Raw genomic sequence first — 13,314 nt, 5'->3', positions numbered from 1 at the left:
ATAAAACAATCAGGACCACTTTCATTTCATATTAAATTGCAAGATGGACGTGTCATTCGTAGACATATTGACCACATCAGAGTACGAAACTTCGATTGCACAAACAACGAAAATGAAGAAAAATGTGACAATGACAGTGATTTGTTTGAGCCAGAAATAACTATACCGATAAGTACTCCTGAAACCGAACAACCGCAAATCGAGAAACCGTCAAACATGACTGAACAAATGGAACCACGCTATCCGAAGAGAATAAGAAAAGAACCATCGCATTTAAAGGATTTTGTGTTGAAATAAATGGTTGATTTATAAAGAGGCATAATAATCCTCACAACCGTTTGAAGTGCATTAAGTACTTCGCAGTGCATGTGTGTACATATCAATTAGTGTAAGAAATAACAACAAGACCAGTGCGAACATTTTTATTTTTATTTTCATAGTAGGACATTATAGTTTCAGTGCAGACAAACTTTAACGAATGAATCTTTGTGATCTGACATTTTTATTTGTTTTCAAACTGAAATGGACTTATCAATCAGTAGCCGTGAAAAGACATTAATTTTCTGTAATTGAGTTAATTGGTTAATTTGTTTTTAATTTGTTTTTATCTAAGGCCGGAGAAGTGTTATAAAGTTCACCTCACTTTATTACCGTATCATCTGTTACAGTAATTATAATTGACAGATCAGCAACTCTCACATGTCTGCACATTCTCAAATAAACATGTAATTAAATAGATCAATTGAAGTTCTTATACACATGTTGTCATTCTGTAGTCTGACCATCAAACGATGTACTTGTTAATAAATTAGTTATAGAAACTGGATTGTATATTATTACATAGCAAATATATTACACAAATGACCTGAAAAATTAAAGAATAAAGAAATGAAAGACCTCACCCAAACCTCTTCTTAGAGTGTTTTTGATGTTTGGTTATTTCATTTTGGACTCCTGAAAATGCATGTTAAACCTGAGGTGATTGTGTAGCTAGAAAATAAAATTTTATCAATTGCATTGTTCTATAAAAAAAACTTCTATAACTACTTACTGACTCTTTCTTTGTATACATTGGATCAAATATGGGTGGAATCATTCCCATCATCAGTTTATTAACCTGGCTATCGGCTGTCTTCTTACAGAATTCATAAATCACCTGCAAAATAAAAACATTTATTACATTGGTTGCAATGAACTACCGTAATTTCCCAATGAAATAAAAACCGATACTTTCACATGTGAAATAAACCTATCTACTCCTCTGACGTCAAACAAGAGCATACAACAGTATAGGCGTTGTCAAGACATTGTTAACTACGTTGCATTTTCTTTGTCAATGTAATAAAGAGAATAACTAGACAAAGAATTCAAAGATCGAAAAATATTCAACTCATGACCACTACAAGTAAACATGAATTACTATCATAATGTTATTCGGTCACTCATTGAATATATTTCATTATAATTTTAATTCTTCGATTAGTTATAATTCTATAATAACTGACATGACTCTTTGTTTAAATCTAATAGATGTTTCTTTGGAGACTAAGAGTCTATCTCTTACTTGAAGGGTCTTGCACTTAATTGTCTTGTGTATTTTAATGCTTTGTTGTTGGACAACCAATCATTTTGATGCTGGGATATTGATTTTTATAAAATTCTAGCAATCATAGAAAAATTCAAGAACAGTTCCGAATAGTTATGTGATTTTTTACAAGTAAGTTAAACTGTTTATCAATTTTGAAAGAAATATATAGTGCACAATCCTACTGTTAAAAATGCAATTCATGTTTTTGACCATACAATAAACATGATAAAGCCTATACTTTTATATGGCTGTGAAATTTGGGGATATTCTAATCCCTTTACTGCACGTTTAAAAAAAGAAAACATATCGGTGGGTACAATTTACTCAAGGATACTTTGTGAAAAACTTCATATTAAATTCTGCAAACATATTTTAGGTGTTAATAGAAAAAGTACAAACTTTGCAGTTTTGTCTGAATTATGCCGTTTTCCACAGCACTATGATATAGTCAAACATGTGCACTATGCCTGTGTCTGTTGTGACGTTTTTGATTTTAACGAACGCAATCTATCTATTACTGGTAAATTATTAAACCAGGGATATCGTTACCATAAATTACTTAAAACCTTTACTACATTTTTCCATAGATATAAAGATTTGGTTTTGAAGTTTGAAACGGGATAGCGCATCCTCATTTTTACGGGAATGTTGTTAACCGTGCCCGGAAATTTAGAAATGATCCTTGTAAACTTTCAATAAACTTATTCTAAAAGGCTACCAATTCAAAACTGTAATAAGGTTATTGGATATTGTTTTTATTGTTATAAATATTGATTTTGTTATCAGTACATTAAAAGCAAACTAAATATTACTAGTATGTTATATACATAATATACACATTCATAGATACACAATCTGTCGATACCTGTAACCTGGCATTGCAAAATGTCATGTTTTTCTCTGACTGTTTATGACGTCTTTACACTAAATCCATTGGATGTTGGATGTGTACGGATTGATAGTTTAGTTTTAGCTGTCAGATAACTGCGAGTACTCTCAGATCTGTTTCTAGTGGGGTTTTTTTGTCGGGATGTACAAGTACCCAGCCACGTTCACTTGTATTTTTGTCCATCTGATGAGTTAAGTCTTTTTCAACTGACTTTTATAGTTCGTTGTTATATTGTACTGTTATACCACTGTCCCAGGTTAGGGGAGGGTTGGGGTCCCGCTAACATGTTTAACCCCGCCACATTATTTATGTATGTGCCTGTCCCAAGTCAGGAGCCTGTAATTCAGTGGTTGTCGTTTGTTTTTGTGTTACATATTTGTTTTTCGTTCATTTTTGTATATAAATAAGGTTGTTAGTTTTCTCGTTTTAATTGTTTTACATTGTCATATCGGGGCTTTTTATAGCTGACTATGCGGTATGGGCTTTGCTCATTATTAAAGGCCGTACGGTGACCTATAGTTGTTAATGTCTATAATTTTGGTCTCTTGTGGACAGTTGTCTCATTGGCAATCAAACCGCATCTTCTTTTTTATATTGAGGATATTGGCATCGTTTAGAAAATATTGGTTCATCATTTCCCTTGTTAAAAGCTGCATATAATTGTTCTAAAAGGCTATTTGAAAAAAAAGTCCCTCTTGGAATGGATCAATTAATATTTTAAGGGAAAAAATGTCAGGCATAAAAAAGCATATTCCTGAAAAATATTCAACATTTAATTACACTGTGGTCAGCTTGTTAAGGGATACTATACTGCATTGTGGAAAAAACAGCTATATGTACATAACTAGAGGCTCTCCAGAGCCTGTGTCGCTCACCTTGGTCTATGTTCATATTAACAATGGACACAGATAAATTCATGACAAAATGGTGTTTTGGTGATGGTAATGTGTTTGTAGATCTTTCTTTACTGAACATTCTTGTTGCTACAATTATCTCTATCTATCATGAACTTGGCCCAGTAATTACAGTGGAAAATATTTCCTAAAAATTTATGAAAATTGTTAACAATTGACTTTAAAGGGCAATAACTCCTTAAGGGTCAATTGACAATCTTGGTTATGTTGACTTATTTGTAATACTTACTTTGTATAACATTATTTCTGTTTACAGTTTATCTCTATCTATAATAATATTCAAGATAATAGCCCCAAAACGGTATAATTTCCTTAAAATTGCCAATTCCAGGGCAGCAACCCAACAACGGGTTGTCCGATTCGTCTGAACATTTCAGGGCAGATAGATCAAACAATTTTCCCCCATGTCGGATTTGCTCTAAATGCTTTGGTTTCAGAGTTATAAGCCAAAAACTACATTTTACCTCTATGTTCTAGGTTGGCCGGGTCACGCCACACATTTTTTAAACTAGATACCCCAATGATGATTGTGGCCAAGTAGTTTCAGAGAAGATTTTTGTAAAAGCTAACGCCCTTTGGACCAGGTGAGCTAAAAATGGTAAACTACGAACATTCAATTGCAACTTCAGTTTTGAAAATTATTTGTCAATAATGCAACATTTTGAGCAAAGGAAATGTATTACTAGATTCAGAATATTTCTCACAAATTGAAAATTGAATCCGGTAGCTACCAGGGTACTCTTCGACAAAACCGAATTTGTCTCAGGTGCACCTCAGGTGAGGTTGAGGATGAAGCTCATTTTTTTTTTTTATTAAAATGAGACATTCAATTATTAAAAAGAGAGGAATTGATGCAAAATATATTAAAATCATGTCCAAACTTTCAAAATTTAAACATTAATAACAAATTTATTTGAATAATGAATAATGAGGATCCCAATGTACTATTTGCATTTCATAAATTCATAGTCAAGATAATAAGAATTGAAGGACAACATAATCTGCAATAACTAATTTCAAACAAACTCTTTGTGGATTTGGATACTCTGTTAAGCCTGCACAGATCATAAGAAGAATTTCAAATTATCTGGCACCGTAACTTGATGATCCTTGCTGGCTAGACACAGAATCTATAATCTTAAAAATATATTAAATAATTTATGAGTTTGACTCATCTGCATTAAGTACAAGTAGGGACTTCCCTTTAAGCACCGACTCTTGGTGCTTTCTGCAGATAAGTCATATTAAATATCCTTTATTAAATATACTTGTTATATGCAGTATACCTCATAGTCAAATGTGCGAGTGCTTATTTTCTGTAGTATATATTTTATTTTATTATTTTTATATAAACACATTTAAGTGTTATTTGGCCTGTCTCGCTGAGCTCTACGGTTACCCCAGGGGTTGATACAAGCTATGCTTAGTGTTAGAGTTCCCTTACCTTCCTATTAGGTATCAGTCCCAGCCAACCTCGTCAGGTCCCAGATATCAGGCGCATTGCATTGCTTGTTCATCCATAAGAGAGGGATGCACTCAAAGTAGAGGCTGGAAGTACCTAACTGTTACCCTTGCGTCATGTGTCCCTTCGGATCCCTCGGTGATGTACCAGTACCCTTGTGACAGGTTGGGGAAACCCCCTAGGACTACGAGGCAATTACACTACACCCCCCTCCATCTTAAAAAGGAGGAACTACAGTTGCGACAAAAAACGACTGTATGATCTTACTCAAACTCCCCAGGGAATGACTGGCAGCGTCTTAATTAACTAAACCCTGACACAGGGTATCTAAAATATCCACCCCCCCTAAATCCAGGATAAAGGGAAAATTAACCAAACTTAATAATTCCCATAGAGAGAAAAAAAAATTACCCATGATAACATAAACATATGAAAATCCAGCTCTGAACAGCTATCTTATCTATGGAGTTCCAAACTCCCAACAATTTACACAAATGAGTTGCCACAGGGTAACAACCTAAACAGGTTCTTCAGGACAAAATAAACGAGCTCCATGTCGACCATAGCCATATGCTATTATAACTTATATAGTCCTGGATACGGGTCTCCCTACAAGACGACATAAACTGCGTGCTCAACACGTTTAAAATCCTTGACTCTGTGTATTGTTCACATGCATGTACATGTATCAACTGTTCAGACCTGAACTGACGAAAATCTTACTTTAAAATGTAAAACTATCTCAATGTCAAAATGACAAGTTCATTAATACCGCCCTGAATTTCCAAATGATACTAACTAACATGTATATCCTTATACATAATTAACAACTAACTAAATACTATAGGAATGGAATCCAAGAACTGGGAAGGATGTACATGACCATCAATAATTTGACTCTTGTCAAAAATCACAACTATATAGTGCCTCTATATAAGGATACATTTTTTACTATTTTACTTCTGTAATACTTAGTTTAACTACAATTTACATAACATATAAAGGGTCATAACACCACTGTAATATATGTTGTAACTATTTAACATATTTGTACACTTTACATGTGAGAGTGAGAAGCAAAAAAAATAATAAAAAAATAAAAGTCACCTAAAATACAACTATGGTTCACACTCAACACAATACTAAAAGGCGTTAAATCCCAATCTGGGAAAACTGTTCTGTTATGACAATTTTACTATCGAAGGCACCTCACCTCAATGTGAGGACGGTGACCTAACAGGTCAAAGCATACACTGTCATCTGAGACTGATCCTTCACAGATCAGTGACACATTCCCACTTTCAGGGAAACGTTCTTTTACTACCTTGTACAGTTCCGTTATAGAACTCACTCTTGCCATACACTGCAAACCTTCATACTGTATAACTACAAGTATTCGAACTTGAGGGCTCTGGATCGGCTTGAGCTGCGAAGAAGAATGCTCTATCTGGAATTCGGCTAGTTCCGAATTATGGTGTGCATTTGTGTCATTGTTCTCAATACTGGACTGCAATTTTCTCTTTTTGCTCTTATTTTCTACAAGGCTATAACTAGTAGAGCTCACGTTCAAATTTTCACTCTCATAGTAAATTTCTTCTTTTTCGTCCATTACTATGGTACGTTCTTCCTGTTCAGACACAAAATTGTCCTCCTCCCCTTCTTTTTGAAGGATTGCTGACTTAACTTGAGTTTTATTTACAAACACTGGCCAAAAAACTGGCATTCATATGAGTAAGTTCCTCGGGTTCTGGAGGATTTCTAGGATTGTAGTTAAATCCTTCGGCTACCATATCTTGTTGTGCAGGCGTTAAAAAGTGAAGAATTGAAGTTAGGACTCTCCAGTTGAGTAAACAGGCAGGGCTGTTTACTGGTCTCAAACTATATCTGAAATAGTCTGTCCATCCCATCTCCTTACACACTGTACGATGGACTTGCATCTGTATCCCTGTTACATGTGTAGAACGGGGCACAAAAGACTTCTCCTTGAAGAAATTCGCCAATTCTTTGGCACTTACTGTTTCCTGCCCGGTTAACCATTTTGCTATGAGCATTACCACATAAGCTCTATGTTGGTTAAATTTACTCTCTTCCATGAGTCTTTTTGGAATGATATTTCTAAAAGATTTGAGAAAGATGTTCTTCAAAACAATGTCGTTTTACGTCCCTTCTATCTGCCACTACTGGGCAGTTCTTTACAGGTCATTTACGGTCTGTTCTACTTTGAATACATGTCCTCTACTTTTTTTCCACTTTTTGGACAAGTATAAAACCCAAGGGTTTCTCTTGTTTCTTCCTTGTTAATACAGCACTGATCCGTATTGTCTCTACATTGACCAGGCTCTTCCTGTGTTCCTCTTTCCTCGGATTCATGGGTAGACGTCGAGGCCATCATGCCTAGGTTAGACTCTACTTGAGGCATGACTGTGTCAAATCTTTGTGTTGACCCTTCTGTACTGGGTTTCTCATCAGATGATGAACCTGAAGTGTTAGGTCCATGAACAATGTTGACATTTGGTATATGAGATGTATTTTCACCTCCTAGTATTAGTGGCATTTCCCTATTCTGTACAGTTATAGTTAATTCTTTAATATTCATGACAACTTTATTATACATGATAAAGTCACATACCAGTATCATATCACATGAAACTGGAGCTACATACAGTTGTTGATTGAACTGCATATGTCCAATTTTAAACTTGATAGGACTAGTAAGCCTGCATGGTATTGTCATGTTGGTACCAGCACAATACATGGTGGTCTCCCTGATAACATAGGGATTAGGCTCTAAAGTGTCAAAAATGTTGTCCTTTATGATAGCTACTTCTGAACCAGAGTCAACTAGAGCAAGTACTTTCTTTCCTGCAATATCTACTTCAACTCTAAAGAGTTTGACTGCTCCTAGTGATCTCACTGTACCGATACCTGATAATACTCCTTCAGATTCATAAACATCATTTTTGCTATTCTCATTAAAAGATACTTGTCTAGATGTTGGCTCTTTCTGTACTGACTGTCGTATTCCGGTATCTTGTACATAAAGGTCTGGACAATCTTTAATATAATGACCTTGCTGGTGACAATTAAAGCATTCGTTATTATAATAACCACGTCTGGTATATCTCCTGTCACCTGAATTATTCCCTCGCCAACGACCTCGACCATTGTTACGAGAATAATTAGAATACCTGTTGTTCTGGTTAGGTGACCTAGAACTAGGACTGGTTCTTTGATTGGCTGATTGTTCCTGAACCAAACTGGTTACTGTTGACATCATTGTCTCTATATATTCCTTTATGCGAGAGAGACGATTATCCATACTGGACTTGGTGCTACCTACACCAAGAACTACTGGTTTGTTAACCGACTTCTCTAAAAAAAGAGAATCTTGTGCCTTTTTTCCAGTTTTCTGAATGGCACTGACTGCCTTTCTAGTGTGCTGACACCATCTAATCACATCCAAGGCTGCATCCATTGACTTTGGTTTAGAGATACAAGCTCCTGTTCCAGCATCTGTATCATTACAACCCTGACAAAACCGCATGATTGCCTGTTCAGTCATTAGTTGTTCACTGTACCTGCTATAGGCTCTAGTGGCGAGAGTCAACACTCTTTCCGACCACTCCTCCTATGTCTCCTTTTCTCCTTGAGCACTTGTCTGGAACTGAACCTGTGAGGTTTCTGGCAGTTCTTGATGACCAAATCTCTTATTCATATTGGATATGATATCAGAAAAACTTGCTGTTTTGTTGTTTTCCAGGAGTAAGGTGTAATACTCACTGGCTGCATCATCTAGACACCAGCAGAGCTGTTCCCTTTTTTGTTCATCTGTCCACTCAGCAATTTCAGCATAAATAGAAAACTCAGTATGAAAGGCTTTCCAGTTGCCCTTCCCACTATAGCGGAGCGTTTTTGGAATCGAGGAGAGAAATTGTCTGTTCTCTATTTTCTCCTTTTTTCTACTTTCCTGACTGATTGGAGAATTTTGCCCATCTGTGTCAGATTCTGACTGGGAGTCACTAGACCCTCTAGACCTTCTAGGACTAGAACGACTACGGTGTAATGGGAAACTCCTTACACTTCTTATAGGCGAGAAATCATGCTGTTGATTCTCACGAAGTTTGTTGTACTCAGGTTCTAACCTTCGCTTTGTTCTGGTCTTGCGGTAGGGTGAAACATAAGACGTGTCAGAATCACCTGTATATGTATGTCTAGGATCACTTCTTCGTTGCCTCCCATAGTAATCACTATTATATTCCTTCTGACTTACTGAAGGTTGGTTGTAATGCGGCTGAGGTCGCTGCGCTCTACGGTTACCCCAGGGGTTGATACAAGCTATGCTTAGTGTTAGAGTGCCCTTACCTTCCTATAAGGATTCAGTCCCAGCTAACCTCGTCAGGTCCCAGATATCAGGCGCATTGCATTGCTTGTTCATCCGTAAGAGAGGGATGCACTCGAAGTAGAGGCTGGAAGTACCCAACTGTTACCCTTGCGTCATTTGTCCCTTCGGATCCCTCGGTAATGTACCAGTACCCTTGTGACAGGTTGGGGAAACCCCCTAGGACTACGGGGCAATTACACTACAACATGTTACATATCAATTGTCTGTGTATGGCACATGTTACTGTTTTTAATAATATTGTTTGTATGCTATATGCCCTCCAGGGGATCTAATGGTAAATAAAAATATTCTATTCTATTCTATTCTATATACAATACACAATGTATGTATGTTGTCGGAAAATATAAAATTTGTTTGTATAAGCTTTAGAAAAAGGACGAAAAAGCGATGCTCATCCGAGCTTTTCTCCTGTTTCGTAGCGAGTACAAGTAAATTTTATATTTTCCGACAATGTGCATATATTGTGTTTATCCTGAAATTACACTTGATTACTCTCTACACTTGAAATTATTATTATAATCAAAATCATTGTCTCTAATTTCTCAAAAAAAATCGACGGTTGTTCAAACGCGGACCGCGAAGCGGACCCCATACTGGTTAGGAAACAGAAATATTCGTATTACTGCTTGCTCAACGTGGAAGTGGGGCAACAGGAGACTTTATTTGTACATCATATTCGTACATGACAAATTAAGCAAAAATGAATTTGTATATATATACCTGTTACATGTGTTATGTGTAAAATAGTTGGCTAATTACAGGATAAATCCATATTTATTATTTTCTTTTTTCAAATCCTAGGAAAAATTGTGCAAAAAGAAATAAAGTTTTACCCACAGATTTTTTCCATTTCCTAACACCTGAAACTAATTCTGAATACCTCATAACTATATATCAGTTGTTGTTGCAATTGATGCAAAAAGGAGGTCATAGTATTTTGTGATTTTTCAGGGGTATACACAAAAATCTGTGTACAACCCACTCACAGATAGAAAGACAGGTGAACAGTACAATTCCAAATATTATATATCTGCGAAAACTATTTTTCAGGGGTACACAAAAGCATCTGTATTTTTCAGGTTAATGATCTTGTAAATTTGTTTTTAAATGACTATCAGTTTAATATGTAAAGCTATAAACAACACCTGTGCATACCTTTACAATAGTTTGTAAGATTTCAATTGCTTTTTCATCCATTTCTTCTTTCTCGTCCTCTTTCAGAGTTATTTTTGGTTTCAGTACTTCATAAGCATTTGACCATACATCCTCAAACACCTCAGAGAATCTCTGACCAAGCCTTATTGGTTTATTTTGAGCATCTCTTTCAGTAAATGTCCCATCTGCTCTTTGCCGGCTAGCTACATCATTAAACCTTCAACAAATTTAACCTGTTTAATTTATCAAAGATGACAGCAGGAAAAAGTAAAATCACAAAAATACGAAACTACACCGAATCCGCACGAAACGATTCTTCGAGTTGATAATCAAAGCCTAAGAAAGTGATTGCACATTGTACGTGATTGACATGATTGAAGATTTAAAACTTTAAAAAATTGTAAAAAAAATAATCAAATATTCACAGTTCAAGTGGGCTTATGAACGTAATCTATAAATCACTGGTACATAATTAGGTCAGGGATTTTGTTACCACACTTCAATTAAAAAAATGCACAGTACTTTTACATATACAAATAGTTGATTTAAAAGTTGATGGTATTACAAACAGGATATTGCTTCTTACTTTAAACAATCATGTTGTTTACTGAGTTTGTGAATTTAGAAATAATCCTTTAACTAACTAACTTATCATGTGGACGAAACCACAGAGAAATTCAAACTTATAGCCGTAAACAAACTGAGAACGTCATGGCAAAAATACATTTGCGCAGTAGTGATAGATAGAATAGTATAAATAAAGATAATTAAATATTTCAATCAACAACAAAAAAAAATAAAAAATAAAAACCAATTCTTCAGAGAACAATTGAAGGTCTTTCCACCTCGATAATAAAAATGAAATTTAAAAAACTATGTTAGAAAATTTACTGTAACAGTTTCTTTTGAATAACGATAACAAGCAAAATTTAAAATTTACAACATGACCTTGACTGCAATTTCCTTCAAAATGACCATGGACTTCATATCAAAAGACTGTAGACCTCTCCGACTTATAACCGTGCGTATGAATTGATCAAAAATATCGCCTATCTAAAGTTTTCAAAGGGAAATAACTTCCATAAGATGTCTTCCGATCACTCCAGTCAAAATTAACCAAATCATTCTTAAGAGTAGACGAACAATTTGGTGAAAACAGTTTGTTAAAATCTTTTACGGTTTTAGAGATATAGCGATAACAAGAAAAAGGGGACGCGGGGGATAACTCCTCTAAGAATAAGTGTTCGGTCACACAGGGTGAGTTTTGAAACCCCCATTACTGTACAACATCATTGGCCAAAAGTCCATTCGATATGTTGTAAGACAAAAAAAGCATCTCAGACGGCTGAAGAAAAAAAAATCAATTAATAATCAGAAGAAAAACAAAGGGTCTTTCCACGAAAAGTGGAAAGACCTGATTATCTGTATCATATACCCAAGCTACTGTGGTTTATTTTTATGGTAGAAAGTTATTCCCATTCCGTGATAACAATAATGAGGAATTTACGTTGTACGTCCATAGACTCCATACTACAACGACCCACAACACGTTAGATAGGTATAGTTAGGTTTTTTTTTCATCTTGTGTATATTTTTACTTGAGTATCGTTTGATAATATATATTTTCTACTTCTTAATCAATTTATACATTTCGTGACCCGTTGGTATTTTTTATTTAATCAACATCTGATTAGTTTGGTCGTTCTTCGTTGCTCAAAAGTTTTGTAAATGTCGTCAAAGTTTGTTTCTTTTCTATGAAATTCCAATTGTTATGTCATGAAAAAAGGCAACATGTTGAAAACACATCATTTAGCAAGTCGTTCGAAAAGATTGTCTGCATATCATCTAAAAAGCATTTGCGAAACACATTCCACCACCAAATATCGCGCAATACGATAGAGCTCTATCAACTCACGACAGCTAAATTCTAAACATTTAAAACGCTCGACAAGCCTCGCGTTAGTTTAAATTTGGAAATTTAACTGTGTCGGAAGGATAAATATTGTATCACACTCGATGTAGCAGTAGTATCTAAATGTATACAATATAAATGTTTAGTTCTAGACAAATACCTGATCTTAAACTGCGAACAAAGAGACTGTATCATATCTTCCGTGAACTTTTGTTCATCAAATGATGGGGGCTGGCTTAGTTTCCTTATATTTGGGGTTGCCATGGAACCATTTTCTATATCGCTTTTTAAAATCTGGTATGCAGATAAAAATGTCATGCCATGTTTTTCTCTTAGTACATTATCCAGAATAGTACAAGCTTCAGCTTGTTTCTTATAGTTTTGTCGCATGGTGTCCAAATCCCGATTCGTTCGTTCTGTTTCAATTGAATGATAATCCTCGTATTCTGTTATTTTGATCTTGCCTTTAGTGTCGATAATCTGTTGGGCCTCTTTTATTATAGAAGTAACTTTTGCTTTGATGCGTTTTGTCTGTTCTTGACGTTTTTGAAGTTCTTGTAAATGTATTTCTTCAATTTCCTTGATAATAGTACAGGAAGATTGCATGGTCTCTTTCAATTTGAAAACTTGAAGTCCTGCTGTTTTTCGAGCTTCCTTCACGGCATTTTCAACATCACAAAATTTATGGTTATTATGAAGAGATGTGACACACTTGCTGCAAATTAAACATTCACAGTCAGAACAATACAACGAAAATTCTTGTTTGTGTGTTTTGCATTCCGACACAAATGTATATGCTGCTCGATCTACCTGATTTAAATCGGTAACGGAATGGTTTCTGGAAGCAGGAATGTTACTATGAATTGTTTTACATGGCTTACATATGGCTGTTTTACATTCGTAACAGAAGTATACTCCAGTATTCAAATCACAAAGATTGCATTTCGATGATGAAGCCTGTGCCATTATTATTTCTGTATCAAGGAAGTTGT

At 35.2% G+C, this 13,314-nt stretch overlaps 1 protein-coding gene across 1 annotated transcript in view; it reads right to left on the bottom strand.

Annotated features, from left to right (window-relative positions):
- LOC143042663 (uncharacterized) overlaps window positions 1-13,314 on the bottom strand; it is a 43,547-nt gene extending 30,233 nt beyond the window's left edge. Inside the window, exons 1-3 of the mRNA XM_076215084.1 lie at window positions 12,483-13,314; window positions 10,411-10,627; window positions 1,052-1,156 (exon numbers count right to left, since the gene is read on the bottom strand). Of these exons, the coding sequence (XP_076071199.1) occupies window positions 1,052-1,156; window positions 10,411-10,627; window positions 12,483-13,288 (1,128 nt within the window). The 5' untranslated portion in view covers window positions 13,289-13,314. The remainder of the gene's footprint in view (window positions 1-1,051; window positions 1,157-10,410; window positions 10,628-12,482) is intronic.

The sequence above is a fragment of the Mytilus galloprovincialis genome, chromosome 8 (genome assembly GCF_965363235.1).
Source record: "Mytilus galloprovincialis chromosome 8, xbMytGall1.hap1.1, whole genome shotgun sequence".
Classification (NCBI taxonomy): Eukaryota; Metazoa; Mollusca; class Bivalvia; order Mytilida; family Mytilidae; genus Mytilus; species Mytilus galloprovincialis.
Note: the sequence above shows the minus strand (reverse complement) of the source record. Positions and strands in the feature narration are given on the sequence as shown.